The 19,298-nt window shown below is 36.6% G+C and overlaps 1 protein-coding gene and 1 pseudogene across 1 annotated transcript in view; one reads left to right on the top strand and one right to left on the bottom strand.

The window, feature by feature from the left end:
- Positions 1–443, bottom strand: part of LOC104490147 — a 1,030-nt pseudogene extending 587 nt beyond the window's left edge.
- Positions 444–813: 370 nt separating this feature from the next.
- The window catches only part of LOC104490146 (1-phosphatidylinositol 4,5-bisphosphate phosphodiesterase zeta-1-like), a gene marked incomplete at its 3' end in the record, with an annotated part of 18,889 nt that continues 404 nt past the window's right edge, over positions 814–19,298 (top strand). The window contains exons 1-5 of the mRNA XM_010132396.1: positions 814–827; positions 1,426–1,549; positions 4,275–4,509; positions 14,649–14,850; positions 16,489–16,633. Coding sequence (XP_010130698.1) covers positions 814–827; positions 1,426–1,549; positions 4,275–4,509; positions 14,649–14,850; positions 16,489–16,633 — 720 coding nt within the window. The remainder of the gene's footprint in view (positions 828–1,425; positions 1,550–4,274; positions 4,510–14,648; positions 14,851–16,488; positions 16,634–19,298) is intronic.

Below are 19,298 nucleotides of genomic sequence, written 5' to 3'. Positions count from 1 at the left end.
TTTGAACGGTCGGCCAGCCCCCCCCCACACGTGGAAAGTGGCAGCTCACGTAGGGCTTCAGGCCCTCGGGAAGGGGCTCTTGCCTCCGTTCCCCCTCACCTAGCACCACACTGCACAGCTGGGGTTTGCTGGTTACCCTGCGCGGGAGGTGAGACTCCGTGCAGAATTTGTCCTGAGAGTCGAAGCAGCAATTTCCCCCCAAGTCATTGCAGCGGATCAGTCACACAGCATGCCCCTGCCCATTCATTTGGATGGGGGAGAATTTGTGCTTGCTGTGACAGGCCCCCGTGCAGGCAGCCTCCTGCCTCACCAGCTTGTCACCTTGGGCCAGAGCAAAGACATCTCGGACAACAAGGCGGAAGCTCCCCAGGAGGGGACAGGTGTAGTAGGCTGCAAAGGAAAGACGCCTTCTCCGGCCCACAGATCTCCTGCCCTGTGCTCATGCTGGGGGTGAGGGCTAGCCAAAGGGCAGGAGACTGCGGGTGAGGGGAGAGCACCTGGGCGGTTGTGCTGGAGGGAAAAAGCACAAGATGGCAGCTGAGGGAGTGGTGGTGGGAAGGGACCTGCACTTGGGGACCTGCAGTGCGTGACGTCAAAGTGGCACCAGGGAGAGTGGTGATGGGAAGGGACCTGCTGCAGTGCATGACCTCACAGTGGCACCAGGGCAACAGTGTTTGGTGGCTGTGGTGAGAGGGCACAGCTGTGTGCTGGACAAGGTCCTGCCAGAAGCTAGAGCAAGCTGGGGTAACATCTTGTCAAGAGCTGCAAACACCTTCACATTGAAGAGAGCGAAGCAGTCGATGCACAGCCACCATGGAGGAGAATAGATATCCTCCTGCTGCTTTACCTCCTCCTCTTTTAGCTGCGCTATCCTCCTCCTCTCCCTGCCCTGCTCCATCTCCCCCTGCATGCCTCTATCCCCCCAGGGCTGGGCTCTGCGCACATGGGACTCTACAGCTGGGTCATAGGGTACGACCTGGGGCAGCAGTCCAGTCTGGTCTGCCTCGGTCCAGCCAGGGCTGGTTGATGCTGGTTGGGTGGGTAAAACACGGGGTGTGCTTACCTCATCAATGCGTGTTGTTAGTGCTGAACCCTCTTGGCCTCCTCACATTTCTCTCCTCCTCTTGCTGCACCCCTTTCTTCACTCTGATTGCCCCACGTTTTCCTTTACACCCTTCCCTTTTCTTTCTTGGGCCCTTATTGTCACCTTTGCCCTCAGAGTCTCCGGGCGCGGAGCAAAACTGTCTTTCTCCAAGCCTCGGAGCTTGCTGCGTTCTCAGAAATCAGAGGACTAGGTTTTTCTATAGTATGAGAAAAGCGAAGTGCAAGCTTTTCAGGTTTTAAAACATTAAACTCCTCCCCTTCCTCCCTCTATTAAAAGGTAACAACATAGGCCAGAACTTTCCTTAACCTGATCTTGCATACATGGTTTTTGTCCACTATTCAAAACGATTTCAGAGCTGGGAGGATCGATTTCGATAACACCATAAGCCTGCTTGAAAAACTGCAGATTTCTTTTGATCTCATACATGTAAAACATGTTTTCAAGGTGAGAAACATGCAGCTTAAGTAGTTAAATACATTTAGAGTCTATACTTGCTCTGGTGCAACTTGAAGCCGTTTTCTCTTGTCCTATCACTTGTTACTTGGGAGAAGAGACCGACACCCAAGTAACACCATCTCTTTCACACGCCAAAATAGTGCAGAGTGGTGGAAAATATGTAGGTCTTGTTCCCAACTTTTTTTTGTAACATGACCTCATTTGAGAAAAACTAAAATATTCTGGTTTCACCTCATCCAGCTGCTTTTGTGCTCAATGAGTCCAGACATTTCTGTCTGATGGTGGATAGAGCCATTAGAGTGACTTCCTAGAAGTTCTTTTACCAGAAGAACAACATGGAGTTGTCTGATCTGCTCAGGCTTCAGGTCCACATGGATCCAGCACGCTTGTTCACTCAGTTTTCCACTATACTTCTCTGAACTACTGAAGAGGCTTGCCCAGATCAATAGACTCTAACCCCTGAGAGAGGATGTGGCCTGGAGATATGGCAGCGTTTAAGAGATGTCTTTGACAGCTACATGATAGAGCTAGAAATTGGACTTTACTAATAAGTTAATATAGCGTATGTAACCAATCTACCGTCGAGTAGATGTAATCCCAGGCAAAATTGGATACCTTTGGATGTACTGGGTTTTCATGTTCTTCAGGTCCCCTCTAGTAATTACTCAAAAATTGTATATTTCCTTTTAGCTTTTTTCTTAAAATTATTTTATTTTTTACGAAAATAGCTGCTTGTAAAGCTGTTTTCCTAAAGGACTGATGCCAAGTTTCTAGATACGTGTATGATTTATTTGAGAATTTTTTAACTAGCTGGCTGATTCTGTCCAGATTCTAGAGGATAATTAACTATGGCAAGTCAGAAACTTTTAGGAGAAGTCAAAAGGCGGGCAGAGGAAAGGCATTAACATTTCCCCACTCTCACTTGTTCCTCTCTCATTGTTCTCTGCCTTGTCAAGCCGAGGTAAAACCCGCGGCATGAACTCAGCCCTTGCTAAAGAGGCTGCATGTGGTTTTTGAACTTGCGCTTCACTGAGAGAATTAAGAATTTCACGAAAACTTGGAAATATTTCTCACTGTTTCCTGTATTTTCCACCTACTTTGTGCCAATAGCTAAGTGAACGTCACCCAGGTCCTCATAGGTTTAATTCTAAAATAAGGCAGTAATTTCTTTTTCTATTTAACAGTTATGAGTAATTTTGCAGTTTTCTTAAAGATGTTAAAAATTACATTGAGGCTATCAACCTTAGATGTAGGATTTCTCAAGCAGTAATGAAATGTGTGTTGTTAGCATTTGCATTACATTATTTTCTTGCTGGTGATTTCTGCTAAAAATGACCGTTACAATTCACTTTCACAAACTCAAAGCAAATACTTCATTGAATTCTAAATTTTTTTGGCTAAACTCATGTAGTAAACTTCTGTACTTGTTTTGATTATCTAATAGTCTTACTTTTGTTGGTGTACTTATTCAGACACCTCTTAGTAGGATCTGTACTGCATAGGAGGAAGCTGGTAATGTACCACTAAGCTTTTAGTTTTTGTGGTATGTCTTCAAAACTAATCTAATTTAGTAGTAATCAAGTCTTCAGCCAAGAGCAGGCAGAGCTTAAGCATTTCATGATCATGGACACTTTTGGGGAAGATGCGCTAAGCATAGTAGGTGCCATGTCATTAGATGCCTCTTTGGTAGTATAAGTTTAAGGAGTCAACAGTTACGAATTTTGATCAGATTACAGTGATAATCAATAATGCAAGGAATTGACATTTATTTATGATATTCATTATTTTGTCAGTACATGTCCAAAGTTTGTCTTAATTTGGCAGCTTTTATGAATAATATAAACTAAAATGTTAGAAACATCTGTTAGTTCATACACACAGTTACATATTTTGTGTTAGAAAATTTTAAAGGATAAATAAAGTTGTCAAGCCTGAGAATAAAGAAAATTGCAGAAATGGTAAAAAAAAATAAATATTCTACTCAAATTCTTTTGCCCTTTTGATTTTTCTAGTGGCTTTTATACTGAACGACTGAAATTAATTAATGTGATAACATTTTGTAAGCTCTATGAAAACAAGCTTACAATTTTAGAAAGTGTGAATAATTAATGTGAGTTAAACATTCTGGCTCGTTAAGAATAGAACACCATGTCATAGGTTATGGTAAAGTATCTTGTCTCCAAGCCTTAATAGTGTTTCTTATCTGATGTATTGAAAGACTGATCTCATGAAAATTTGATCATTCTTTGGTAATTTTTTAGATTAGTGTTTGCTGTATGTTTTATGTTAATTTAATCGACATTATTTACAATATCATTTAAATTGCTGTTGGAGATGTATTATATTAAATATGTTTTCCAGTCACTAATTTTTATGCTGCAGATTTATTCTACTGCATGGCATTTTAGAGGTTTTAGATAATGTTTTAATTTTGGCTACTTGTTATATAGAAATTTATTGCAATTACTTAGATGCTAATTATGTTATAAGGTAGATTTTAATTGGTATAAAATGTTTTTAACACACGAAGTCAGATCTAAAAGTTGCACGTAGAAAGTAGAAGAATATAATTTGATAATGGATTGCAGTCACCATTGCCTGAGTTCTTCTCTACTGTTCTCACTATTTTTATGAGTTATAATAGTGTTTTGTGTGTATCTTTGTATCATTGCATATCTTTGCATTGACTGGCTTTGGTTTTTCTTTTTTTCAGAAAACGCTTGACAAACGGAAGGAACGTACCATTAACATAGAAGACTTTAGGGCAATTTATCGAGCTATTGTCCACAGACTTGAATTTCAAGAACTTTTCCGTGCTTACTCCATAAATGGCAAAATTCTATCTCACTCTGAGTTCAGTGAATTCCTCAGAAGAGAACAAGGTGAAACCGAAGATTGTGAAAAATCTGCCTTAGAAAGCATTTTGAAGTATGAACCCATTGAAGAAGGTACGCATAGTTTAAGAATTTGATTTCTTGCTCTGGTTTATTACGGTTCTGTCAGTGACTGCATTTGTGTTTTTGAATGTTCATCTGACTATGCAAATTCAACATTTTAAAAAGAAATAATGTGAGCAGTTATGTAAGTTGTATATTTTGTAAATGCTTGTACAAAATGTTGGTTTTCAAAATTCAGATCTTTAAACATCATAAACGTAATAATACAAGAAACCACTGAAAAAGCACAATAAATTTACACAGCTTATTGCTCAGTGATAGCCTATTACATTATTTACCAGATCCATCATTCTTACTCCTTGTCCAAAACCTACATTATCTCAAACAAAATACAATTTTCATCCAGTAAATGAGCTAACATAAACTGCACTAAATCTTTTTAATGCTCACTGAAACAAGTGAATGACCATTATTAGGAAACCAGGCTGAATTTTTTTGTTTAGCTGAATGTTCAAAAATAATTTTGCTTAATTAATTAGAGAAACACAAGTATCAGATTACAAAGATAAAAAAGCAAAAATTGTGTTTCGTTAACAACTGGTCTGTTCAGCACAGGATATTTCTTTTAGAGGAAATCAACCCTAATTAAATCAGGAATAATGGATTTTATTTAAAAAAAATATTCAGTATTAAAATCTGAAAACTGAAGATGGTATTTTTTGAAAATTAGAAAATGTCAGAATTTAATGCTATGTAATTTAGTACAATTTAACTACTCAGTACTGTGCTTCACAATCTCAGCAGAATGAAAGATTAGTTAAACCCATTGCATTTCAAAGCATATTTTACAACCAATAGTTCTAATCCTACGTGGGGGTCATGTTAATTACTACAGCATTTTTTATATAGTAAAGGTTTCTGCTTAAAGTTTATCTTACAAATGGGAAGAATCCGTGCAACTAGAGTTTGATACAGTACCTCCATTTTGGACTATTTAAACCTAGAATTTATTTTAATAGAATGCTCTCCATGAATAATACTTTTTGCACTTGCTATGTCTGTATTTGTGTATAGCGAATCATATGGCATAAATTTTAAATATAGAAGTAATTAAGAGGTTTCATAGAGGAAAACAACTTCTAAGGATGTATCTACTGACAAGGTTACATATCTTTTTCTTTTGTGAGAAAGACTGAAACTGTAGACAGTTAAACTCTGGTTTCCCACAGCTGGAGATGATTGGTAACAATTTAAGGGATGCATTGAAGCCTTCTTGCAAACGTCGTGGATCCTCAGCACCTTCAGTGGGCACGGAATCTGTCCCATCATGTGCCTACTGACATCATTATCCATGTTATTGGGGTTAACTATTTATGCTCTCCAAAGGCAAAATGCCATTTCCATGTTGTTCTCTGATCGGTTTCTAAGAGCAGTTCTCTAAACACAGACTTCTACTACCACAGGATCATGAAACTGTTCAGATGGAAGGGGACCTCAGAAGGGCAGCTACTCTAGTGTTCTGCTCAAAGCAAGGTTAACACTGAATTCAGACTAGATTTCTCAGGGCTTTTTTTCAGTCAAAACTTGAAAATCCCTGAGGACAGAGATCCACAGCCTCCTTCATGTGCCCAGGAATGGCTTCTGAGAATTCTTGCACCATGATTTTCCCAGGAATGAAAGTGAGACTGGCCAACCTGTAGATCCCTGAATTGAATCATAGAATCATAGAATACTTTGGGTTGATAGGGACCTTTAAAGTCCAGCTAGTCCAACCCCCCTGCAGTGAGCAGGGACATCTTCAAGTAGAGCAGGTTGCTCAGTCCCGCCCAGCCTGACCTGGAATGTTTCCAGGCATGGGGCATCTAGCAACTCTGGGCACCTGGTTCCAGTGCTTCATCACCCTCATCATAAAAAACTTTTTCCTTATATCTAGTCTAAATCTCACCTCTTTTAGTTTAAAAACATTACCCCATGCCTTATCACTACAGATCCTATCAAAAAGTCTGTCCCCATCTTTCTTATAAGCCCCCTTTAAGTATTGAAAGGCCACAGTGAGGTCTTCCCAAAGAGTTTTCTCCAGGCTGAACAACCCCAACTTTCTCAGCCTTTCTTCATAGGAGAGGTGCTTCATCCCTCTTATCATTTTTGTGGCCCTCCCCTGGACTCGGTGCAACAGAACTTTGCCTTTCTTGTACTGAGGGCTCCGGATGTGGATGCAGTACTCCAGGTGAGGTCCTCAACATGCAGGCCATGGGTTTTGTTTGTTTTGTTTTTTTTTTTTTTTAAGCCGGCCAAGGATTTGGTGGCATTTTGGGGCGGGGCTCCGGATGTGGATGCAGTACTCCAGGTGAGGTCCTCAACATGCAGGCCATGGGTTTTGTTTGTTTTGTTTTTTTTTTTTTTAATGCAGCCTAGGATATGGTTGGCATTCTGGGCTGAGAGTGCAAAAGTCCTTGCTCTTTTAAAAAATGTGTGCAACGCTTGTTCTCCAGTCAGGGGGACCTCCCCTGATCCTTTTCAAAGATGATAGAGAATGGCTCTGCAGTGATATCAGCCAATGGTTCTGACATTCAGATGCATTTCGTTTGGAACCATGGACTTTCATGTGTTGAGTTCTTTCCAGTAATCTCTATTTGATCTTTATCTACTGGAAGTTTCTTTTCTGCTTGAACCCTGTCTGTAGGCACAAAACTTACACCTGGTTGGTGAAGACAGCACCTGGTTGAAGAGAAAAAGACAGCACTGAGTACTTCAGCATTACCAGTGTCTTCTGTCACAAACCCACCTGCCCTATTCAACAGCAGGCCCACTTCTTTTTTAAAAAATAGCCAATGCATCAGTAAAAGAGTTCCATGTTGCCACTGATGTCCCTTGACAGTTTCAATTTTGATTGAACTTTGACTTCCAGAACACCATTTTGTCATGTCTGAGCAGCGTTTCTATATTCCTCCCTTGTAGCCTGCGCACACTTTGGTGTGGTAGGTTTATAGTTTCCTTTTCATGTTATCTCACTTTCATTCTGTCTCAGTGAATCTATGACACTCTTCTTGTTGCAGCAGAAGGAAGCTACCTAAGCAGCTAGCATTGGTAAATCAGCCTCGACTCTGGAGCTCAAGCTCAGTTGTTGCAGATTTCAATAATACTTTTCTGATGAAATATTTTTCCAACCAAAAAATTCTTCTTCCTATTGAGTCAGGCATACATACAGAGCTCATAATTCCTCTTCAGTTAGCTACCATGGAAGGATTTGTGTGTGTTTGCCATTGTTTCTGTAAGGAAAAGCTTCAGTTCTATTGGGATGAGTCTTTTATGTCATCAAAATAATTTTCTGAAATGGTTATGCAAATGTCTCATACATTTATTATTTTAAAAGCCTTGTCTCGTCTTACATTTTCTTTATCTGTCTTAATTATTTTAATGGTGCTCTCCTTTCTCTGCTCTCTTCTCTGCCATTTATTTATCTTTTTTCCTCGTCCTTCTATATATTCTATTCTTCAACTTACCATTGCTCATTACAATCCATTTTTTTCTTAGAGTTTCTATCTGCCATTTTGCTTGTCTGCTCATTATGCTGTCTTCCCTCACTTGAGCCATTTAGGGATAATGCATATCCCCTCCCCTGCAAACCCGAAGACTTATATGTCCCCTTGACCTGCAGAAGAAGTATTATGTACGATCTTCATAGGTGTCTGACCATCCTTTCTGAACCACGAGAACTCCAAGATGAGTGGAGGTTTGTTTAATCTGTAGTATAGATATTCTTCAGCTATTGAAGGCTGCTTCAAGTTGTAACATTTCTGCTGAGTTTTCACTGAGTTTCACTGAACATCACTTGAGTCAAAATTCGCAGCTAAGCTAAGGAAAGGAAATCTGAGCTAATTGCATTTTATTGCAAGCTGTTACTTCGTTCATTGGAACACAAATCTCAGATGTTTAACTGTTATTTTTCTTTAGTTCTCAGTTTTTGATAATGGGTGGAATTGATAACTGGTTAAGAAAAATAAACCCCAAAAGGAGGAATTCTTTCTTTTGCGATAATAACCCTGCAATATCTATGCTGATCTTTCCCACTGCAGTAGAAAGAAGAAACTGGATCACTCTTTCAACCAGAAACAGAAGACATTTGGTGTTTCATAAAGAGTCACTCACTGTCCAGTAATAGCTACAAAACCTTTGATTCCTTGTGCCATTTCTTTCTGAGGTTGCTTTTCAAATTAGAACATATTTTATTTAATATATTCTACCCTTTCTGGGAACCACTGTGTTTACTAATTAATTATATAATAAGATACCAGTTTAAGAAGTTTCTTTTGAGTTATCTATTTTGATGGGGAAGTGAGTAGCTATAAAGTAGTTAAACAATGAAGAGTATTTAGTCACAAAAGACATTTTTAAATATCAACTAAAGTCGCTATAGTTCTAATTTGATGTCTGGTTTAAATTTCAGATGCTCAGCCAAATTGTTTCTTCATCTGTGATAGAATTGTTTGTCTTGGAATTGGAAATAATGAATGAAATAATAACTGTATTGTTCATGCTACTTTGAGTGAACTAATACTCCCAACTCAAAGTTATTTATTGGAAAGTTCCAGTTATGATTGACATCATAGTTGATTCATATAGTGTTGTGATAGACCATTTTGTGTAACTGTCTTCCTGAATTTGGTATAGAGTAGTTTTCATCAGGACGATATGTTGGACTTAGCTGTCATCCTTGTCCTGTGTGCTGCAGAAAGGCAAGAGGGTACATTCTGACAGTTGATTGACTGGTTTGCTGATGTCAACAGCCATTATCTGATAAACTTGATAGCACTAGTATGTCAAGATTAAGAAGAAAACAGTGACTAGATTTTATGTACAAAATTGATAAGTCTATCCATAACATTTACTGCATCCCCAACACGAGTGCAGAGAGAGGACTTCTCAGTGCTATTGAGCCAAGTAACTCTGAATTAACTCTCTGAGGGTGCAGGAGCTAGTTCAGGAATAGTACAGAATACATTATCCTTCCATATTTTTCATATAATTTAAAGGTCTAATGGCAAAATGCTGCATTAACAGATTCATATGTCCTAAAGATTGCATTTTTGGCTGAAGGAACCATTTTATGAAATTGATCATTAAAGTGGTGAATATGTGATTCACACCTGACAGCTGTTTCTTACTAGCATCCAAACATCAATCGTGTCTACACAAACATTCGATTATCTCTCCATTTTATTATTAATTTGAATAGAAGTCTTGAGTCATTAACTGAAATTAAAGAAAACATGCCAACCAAATGCATTTTATTTCTTCTAAGCCTAGTATACAGCTCTTTAAAAAACCCAAACTGCTCAGTGTTTGCATGGATAGGATTAGAGGCACCGCGAGGATTAGAATGTGCATCCCACTATTATTTACACTGTAGTACTGTTCAAAGCCTCTGCTCCTGTCTCTGCATTTTGCTACTAGGCAGTACAAAGATAGGTCAAAAATACAATCCTATCTTGTAACACTTGCTTACTTCTTAAAGAAAAATATAAGCTTGGTGAATCTGTCAGATAAAGAATTTAAGTAATTCGGAATGTATTTGTGAATCAAAAAGATTATTCAGTTTATTCCTAGGATATATGTTCCTTTTAACTTGTTTTTTTGTGTGAGCCTGTGTGTGTGAGAGACAGAGCGAGAGGGAGAACATGCATTTGCCATTGAGAACTTCTGATCTCATCGGCCAGTGTAAACCAAACTTAACAGAGCAGGGACCTCAGTCAAATTCCAACAGATTTAATAAAAAAATAATGTGAAATAAGAAAGATTAGTTAAAAATCTCGAGTAAGACAATGACTGAAGCTGGATTTATGAGACACCAGAATTCAGATGTGTGCAAGAGTGTGTAGATATCCAGTTTTAGGAAAAGCTTTCACCAGAAGATGATAATTGGTTATGTGATACAAGTGCTTAGAAATCTAAACTGCATCTCAGACAGATACTTTACTCCAATAGGCACCAGTATTAATTACAAGTGTGGGTCAGGTAGAAAATAGACTCCGAATAATAAACTCAGAACAGAAAAGGTATAACTGCATTCTTACCTTAGCCAAGGAAGTATTTCTGTACTTAATGTTCACTTAGTGTATAAAAATTTTAGTCTGACTTTAAGAAGCCAAATTTCACAGTATGAAATTCCATCTGATAATGTTTCTGCCTTGAGGCTATTATTTGATACTTTTAACAATTATTGAAACTTCCTTCTTCCAGTATAGCAGAGTAACACCCTTGTCTCTGATTTCTTATGAGTTCACACCTAAATTCCCAGCAGACATATTTGTACCCATTTTAATATCTCTGATGGCCAAGGAACATAAATATTTGATTATTAATTCAGCTATTAAGAAATGAATAACACATTTAAAAACAGAGAAAACATTTTCTCACTGTTTCCCAAGCTCAACTTCAGTTCAGGCTCGTCTCCTCTAACAACCCTCCTCCCACCTTTTCATTGCTGCAGACTGTGCCCAGTCCCTTCAGTGAAAAAAGAGGTGTTGCAGGAGGCTGTGGTCAATGCATAGTGATTACCTTCTGCTGCTTCACCTTTGTCACACTTTTCTTTTGCTACTACTTCCTTATTTGTTTTGTCTTTCCTTCAGCACAGATCCTCCACAGGCCTCAGTCCCTTCAGGGCAGCAAACATCTTATGAAAGCTTTCATTTTTTTGTGTTCATAAATAAAGAAAAATACTTTCAAAGAAGTTCCAATATAAACAGGATAGCAGAATGTATTGAACTATAAAGAGCGTAGGCATATAATGTAACCCAAGTCTTTTAAATACTCAGGTTATATTCATAATTCCTCCCTGATATGGCAGTGTCTGTTTATATGGCAGGGCTGGAATCCAGCTTAATTGAAGGAATGAGGAAAACCAATTTTGTTTAAAAATTATGTTTGGAAAAAAAGAACATTATGAATAATTTGTATTCCAGACTATTCAAAGGGGGAGGGCAGGAAAAAAAAGATTGTGCTTTGTAAAAAAAACAGAAGCTACAAGATGACAGAAATATTTTCTTGCTTTCCCTTTTTCTTTCTACACCAAATGGGTATGTGTGCACACTAAGTACTGCTAAAAGATCCTAATGGAGAAAGAGACCGATGTTCCTCTAAGGAAGAAATGTGAGACCGTGGTGAAAGTAGCTTTTCACCATGGAAGGAATAGTTATGGGCATGGATTCCCATTTCTTTTAATGTAGAAGCAGAAAATGTCTATAAATGATCAGAAAATATTATGACTATGCTATTCCTCAGAACTTGAAAAGCACCCCATTCCATTCCTAACTAGTTTTGGTGTCTTCCTCAGACAAAGATGAGAGTTCTAAAGAAACCCAGTAGGTTTTCTCCACTGGTAAGAAAGAGGTGAATGAATAGTAATAATAATAAAAAAAATAAGACTCCTTTTATCTTAAGCGCTCAAAACTGTGATAACTTTTACCAAACATCAGACCTCCGAAAATTGATTTTAGCAGACGGTATGCCATTTATGTACATGTGATGCTCTTTCCCATATCTCATTTCACAGAAGTGCACATGCTGGCGGAACTGTTAGTGCAAAGCCACTCTCTTCCTGCTTACAGACGGGTCTTATAATTTCACAAACATAGAGTTTTGGTAATTCTCTAGAAACATGATGGTGACTTCAGTTGTATGCAGTTCAAGTATAGCAACTACAGATCCCCGAGAAAAAAAATTATAACTCAGTGCAATGTAAGGTCATGTAATAAACTGTATAAAAATACAAATATTTTTAGTCCATTGATGAGACATGAGCTGAATGTTTTACTGAAGCCGAAGAGCGTACATGTTCGCTAACAAAGTAACACAAATTTATAACGTTTTCACTTTTAGGGGATTATGGTCATGAGCGTATTTGTCTAAACAAGTTCTTTTCTTGAGAACACTAGTTATCTTTTACTGATGACAAAAGCAGCCAGGAAAACATAAAAAATAATTCTTCAGAAAATAAGCAAAACTTTGGAAAGACTAATTTTCACTAATTTAAAAGATATATTTAAAAAAAATCATGTAAGAATTGTTAGTAAATATAAAGTAATTTTAAAAAAGGAGTTGCTAGCTCAACTTGTAATTACACAGTGAGTTATATAGAGTATGAAAAATAAATTATTCAAAACCGAAAACCAGATACTATTCATGAAGAGCCTTCTCTTCAAAGGAATTAAGCCTACAATTCATATAATACTTTATAGATAAAGCATACAGCATGAATATATTCTGTTTTGAGCAACATGTAAAAAAACTCAAATCATTTTTTAAATACCCAGAAAATAGGAATTTAATCCTACTGCTACAAGTGTAAAACAACATAGCATGTACCTGTGGATAAATCAAAAAAGTCAAGATAGTAAATAAGATATATCTATTAAGAGTCAAACAGGGTAGCAATAAGTCATTCTGCAAATATGTTAGTTTAAAAAAAGACCAAGGAAGTACAATCAGGCAGCTAGTGTTATTAATGAGACCAGTATAAGATCTTGGTCAAAAATACGGAAAAATACAGTGTAGGATTTAATGAGATCAGTGAAGACAGGATGACAAATCTGAGTCCTCAGGAAATGGACTGAAACAATCTTGGCTAATACAGGTTACCTTTGAAAACACTTGGAGAATGGATGATGAATTGAAAGACTGGGAAAGATCAAATGTAGTATCTGTTTTATCCAAGGAACTAGATACCAGTCAGTTACTAGAAAAAAACTGGATTGAATAATGAGTCTGTAATCACTTCTAAGATGGCAAGGATGAGTAATAGTTTGTGAGAACATTCCATGAAGAACTCGTATCCAGTTTTCTTCTATGAGAGTAACAGTGCTGGTGTTTTTAACAGTCCTGCATTCTAAAAAGTTGAGGAACATGCACAACTAATTAGTAAATTACTCTTAGTAGTCATCAATATCTTAGAGTCAAATGAAAGGCTATGCCTACAATTTTACTGGGCATTGTGTTGGGATCCAGACTTCAATTATTGTCATTAATAAACTGGATGATGGAATAGAAATTAATTCTATTACATTTAGATTTGACACCAGAACTTTGAGGATAATAGGGAACAGGATTAGAAGTCAAAGTGATCTTGACAAATGGATGATATAGAAAAGAAAGATGGAGTTCAGTAAGGAGAAGCACTCTATTCCATTTAGCCATCAAACATCAAGAAGGAAGTTCACCAGATGGAAAGGGTTATAGAAGAACAATGAAAAATATCCGAACTCTAAGAAAACCTAACCTAAACAGGAAGATACACTGAACTGGATTTGTTTCTGCTGGAAAGCAGTGTAGTGAGGGGAAATGTAATAGCAGTCTTCATATGCAGAGAAGACTGAAAAAAAGGAGAGGAGTAGTACAATAATTCAAACTAGGTTATGTTTTGAAGCAATGTTGACTTCTGAGATTATATCATTTGAAAATTATTACATTTGAAGCATGACATAGGAGCAGCAGTTGGCAGTATAATGGATCTGTTTGTCATTATATCAGTTAAAAACAAAACAAATAAATGACTATCACTGCTATGGAGGCAATTAGCACACTTTGTTACAGACGCAGTAATATAATAAGCTTGATTTGTCATTCATCTTGGAGGGCAGTCATTTATTTTGTTAAGACGCTATTTTTATTTCAAATACTTCTAATTTAAACATTATTTCATCAGTATTTATTTGGAATTTTCTACCACTGAGAAAGATACTTGGTGCTAGGAATCATTAATTTCTGCAAGATTATTTTGACAGTCTCTGACTGACATTTTTGATAACAATTCCTGTTCTTTCTACAGACAAAAGACGAATCTTTTTGTGCATTGACTGGCATGTTACTTTCCAAAACTAAACAACAAATATTTTCCTTTATATTTAATTAGGACTACTGCAACTCTTCTTCCTGGTGTCCATAGGAGAATCAAAATGTCAGAACTTATTTATTTCCTTTCAGAATTTTGAACCATGGACATTCAGCTCCAGAATTGCACACATATGATGCTTGTGTTTATACTCTTTGTTATGAATTTTAAAATTGCAGAAAAGTGTTATGCTGTATAACCTTAGTAATGTTCAGAATTGCCTATTAAAAGTTATGGAATGTACGCAGATATAACCATCAGTTTAGCTTCACGCCAGAAATTTTTTGCTTTCTTTTTTGTTCAGTGAAGAAAAGAAGGCAGATGTCATTTGAAGGATTTATAAGATACCTGAACTCAGAAGACTGTTCCATATTTAAAAAGCATCAGAGGAGCGTCTACCAAGATATGAACCAACCGTTATGTGACTATTTTATTTCATCGTCTCACAACACTTACTTGACAGCTGACCAACTAGTAGGGCCCAGTGATTTATGGGGATATACCAGGTATTTATATCCTGTTTTTTAATGTCTTAAACATTGTTTTTTTTTTTTTTTTTTTTTTTTTTTTTTTTTTTTTTTTTTTTTTTTTAATTAAAACTAGGTCACATATAATCCTGCTTGGCAATAAGGAGGAAAACCATCACAGATACAAGTAGACCATACAAAAGTGGCATTTTATTTTGTGTGTACACTTTGCAATATATTTGCGAGACCATCTGTTCATAGTCTGGAAACAATCTACTTTTTCACTTACTTTCACTTACTTACATCTCAGAAAATCTACCTCACAGCCAATGAGCTCTATATTATGCTGCAGAGTATATGATTAAATCAGTTTTTAATCTCAATGTACCATGCAAAAATAAATAACTCCCTGAAATAAATGCAAAATTCCTTGGCAAACTCTAATCTGAACAATATACAGTTTGGAAGGGCACAGCACAGCGGAGTATGCCAAGGATGTCCGTGGTCAGTGTAGGTTGCAATACAGTCAGTTTAGAAACAACAACAACGATGCGGGCATTATAGTTGCCAGGAGTGAGAAGAATCTTTGTGTTTGAATGTGCATCATATGACTCCAAGAGAAGAAGAAAATCAGGATGCCTTATTGCCAAGACACATTTAGAATAAAATGATCAGGGAAGGAGAAAATTTTTAGGTAATAAAAGCAATACACAGGGCGACAGAAAGTCGCTGGAAGACAGGTGTCCAGCATTCCTATTACTTTGTACTACTTTAGTGAAGGGCAGACAGTTGGAACCATCGTGTATTTGAACTGTTTCATTTTAGTTGTTCTCTGGATATTCTACAATGGCTTGCAACCATCAGAAACACTAGTGAATTCATTTCTAATGGTATTTAAAATTATAAGACATTAATAATGCACTGCTTAAAGTAATTGCAAAGAGGGTATAAAACTCCCTTTCTTCATCTACTATTTGTGTACAGAAAATATAAACTAGAAGCATCTTTGAGATATCGTTAGCATGTGAAGGACAGCATGTAAAAGATTGGTAATTAGGCTAAATAGTCTACAAAAAATATTTACAGTAATAACAAGATAAATATTAGAAACCTAAGACCTTTAAGGGGTGCCATTAACATACTAAACCTGAGTAAATTTAAGGCATCTGAGAAACTTTAGCACTCCCTCTTAGAAATAAGGTGGGGGTAGAACAATTGAATTACGTAAAGACCAAGCACAACCTGATTCAGTAAATGTGACACTACTATTTTTAAGCGTAATGATTCTAAAACTTGCAGACAAATCCTGGAGTAGTAATAAAAAGGGCCCTTCAAAACATTTCTTATTCTTACAGCAACAATTTGTCATAATTCCAAAATCCTTTTATTTAAATCTTTGACCCTCATTTTTAGTCTCTTCATGAAGTTTATTCAGATTATCCATCTTACTCCTCAATGCTCTAATGAAGTTTATTACCTAACATGCCTAAGATAAACAACAGAAAATATAGCTCTGTCTTATATCTGTATAATCTTATTGCATAACTTCAATTTTATGATGAAGGAAGGTTTTTTGTGATTACTCATCATGCTTGTAATCAGAAACACAGTGACTTGTATAAGAAAGTGTGGTATCTTTTTTTCAACTGTAAAATTGTTTCTCTTGTTCATTTGAAGTGCTCTCTTAAAAGGATGCCGTTGCCTGGAAATTGACTGCTGGGATGGTTCCAACGTTGAACCTGTGGTATATCATGGTCACACTTTAACAAGCAAAATTCTATTTCGTGAAGTAATTCAAGTGATAGACAAGTATGCATTTATGGTATGTATATATTTTATATACATATATGTGTGTGTATTGATTAAAATGTGATGACGGCTTTAACAAAGCCCAAGAATATGGTGTTTTCAGACATTCTCCAGGGCAAAAAATATGAATCAGAGACAGTTCTTGTAGCAGCGGGCACTGTTGAAATAAATTATAGGGAAATTGTGCTATCTGTTCTTAATATTTATTCTATTTCATTTAAGAATCAATAAACATATTTTGCTGATAATGATTATAAACCAAACTTGGTGCAAATAATTCAGAAGATCTTACTCAGTTTGTTAGGTGGAATTCTCACCTGAGGTCATTTAAGCAAGGACTGAATCTAATGTGAACATCTGCTTCAGAATCAGTCTGATATTTTACTCCTTCATATCTTTAAATTTTTTTTTACTTATTATTTTGCTATCAGTCTGTCTTATATCTGGTGCTTGAATTTATGAAATACAGAACAATGTTAGATTACAGCTGAGTTTGAGACGTACTCTGTTCTCCATTTTGCCTATTTTCATTTTGAATTCAAGGCCTGGTAAGGATTACCATGTCCTGCAGCCGTTCTGTCAGGTCACTCATTAGGGCAGTGTCCTTCTGCCTGCCTCTGGCAAAGCAGTGAAAGCTGGAGAGCTTTCGGCACTGTCCCCGTATTTTGTATAGGTTTCTGGCACAACTCCTGCTAAAATGAAGTCCTGAATGACTATTAAGACAACTCTTGTATTCCGGCCAGCATTATGTCTGTGAATATATACACCTAGGATCATACATTTATATGGATTTTTATACATATTTATAGTCTTCTCAGGGTTAAGCAAAGCTATATTTTTGCTGTTCTGATTTCTATATAAAATTTAATTACTCTCTGATTTTAAAAGATAGTGAAAACAAAAATGTGGTTTTATTTCACTGTTCTTCACAACCCATTAGGTACAACTCTCCTGTTTTTTGCTTATGCACAGCATGGTATACATAACTACAGTACAAACTTTGTTTAACAGGCACAAGCTGCAGTAAGATGATAAACTCAGAACAGTAGGTAATGATTCACACCAGCTGTCTGTCCAGGCTAAAGTGTGCTTCTCTTAGTGGTCAGTAGCAAACACTCAGGGGAAAAGTGTAAAACCAGGGTAAACATAAAATGGTACTTCCCTTAGAAATTGTCAGTTTAGGTCCTGCCCAAGCAAAGACTTTAATCAGAGTATTTATTTTTTGTATGGGATTTATTTACGCAATATAAATGGGCATGTCCCTGAATTTGAGCTCTTCTCTAATTTTTACTCTATTTCCCGTTTCACCTGTCTTGCTTGAGTACTGTGATAAGGTGTAAAGAAACCCTGGAAACGTCTGTGCTCTTATTAAAAAGCGTGCATAAGTTGTTCATAAGAAAGCAATGATTTCTAAGCAAATTTTAAGAATACTGACAAGTTGAATTGTAGTCAATTAAAATGTGTCAAATAATTAAAGCAAAAGACATTTAACCCTGTTTTACTTTGCCAACTGAAATTTTAAAATCAGATTTTACCTTCTAAAAACAAAACAAAACATCTCTTTTTTCTCGTAATAAAACTGTGTGAACAACGGAGGAAATTCTGTACACAAAACTAAAACTCTTCCCTACAAAACAGAGAAATATTTCAAATGTGCCACAGTAAACTGGTGGCTATAGTTTATATTTAGCTGAAAGCCAGTTTTGCCTTGCATATTGTTTTTTCATTGTCCTTTAAAATAGATGCCAGCCTCTATAGGAGCTATCACTAAAATACGACAGATGTAAATTTAGAGACATATGATTATGTCAAAGCATCCAAGTTCTTCCCAGAGGTACAAGAAAACTGCAATAAATTTAATTTCTGATCTTATTTTCCCTTATTTTCTCTTATTGGAATTATTTTTCACAAAACTTAGTAATTATTTCTAAAAAATTCATCTACAAAATGTGATAATTCCCTGTTGGGATCACCTAGTCAACAGAATTTCGGAACAGTTGTTATATAAACTTTATGTGCATAAGAAAGAGCAGAAAGAGCATCTCTGAAGAGAGAAGAATTTCTTTAATTTTGAAAAAAACCCAGTGGTCGCCATTGGTGTTTTTAGAACTCTGAATATCTTAAGTTTCCTTTGCTATTAACCTAAATATTATTTTATGCTTTAGTGTATCTAGGAAGTTTTACCCCACCCTCCTGTTTTGGCAAGTGACGTATTAATTCATCATTTTTCTCTGTGAGTTCATTTATTGAGAGCCACTGTTTCAGCCAAACAATAGCCAATGCTCTTTAGAGGCTCTGTGCATCAGCTGAGCCATTAACTCTGTGAGAAATTCTGCTTTTTGCTCCCAGGTTATAGTCTGCCCTGTGCAATTGAATCAGCCTGATTTTTGGCTGATTTAGCACTTACTTTCTGCTTTCTTTCATCCAACATTAATGAGTATGTTAAATGCCTTTGATAAATTATTTCCTATGGATTATTGGATAAATACACTTCAATATGTGCTTCCCAACATGATCAACACAGATATTACCTGGTTTCTCCAATGAAGTATTTTGTCCTTCTTAACAGATCTTCATTTGATTTCCCTAGGTGGTTTTTTTTTTTTTGTTTGTTTGTTTTTTGGTTTTTTTGTCTCTGTATATGTCTAGCCCTGTTTTACACCCCCCACCCCCCCCTT

The sequence above is a fragment of the Buceros rhinoceros genome, unplaced genomic scaffold (genome assembly GCF_000710305.1).
Source record: "Buceros rhinoceros silvestris isolate BGI_N320 unplaced genomic scaffold, ASM71030v1 scaffold8403, whole genome shotgun sequence".
Classification (NCBI taxonomy): Eukaryota; Metazoa; Chordata; class Aves; order Bucerotiformes; family Bucerotidae; genus Buceros; species Buceros rhinoceros.
The sequence above is the reverse complement of the archived record's forward strand: the minus strand, read 5'-3'. Positions and strand labels throughout refer to the sequence as shown.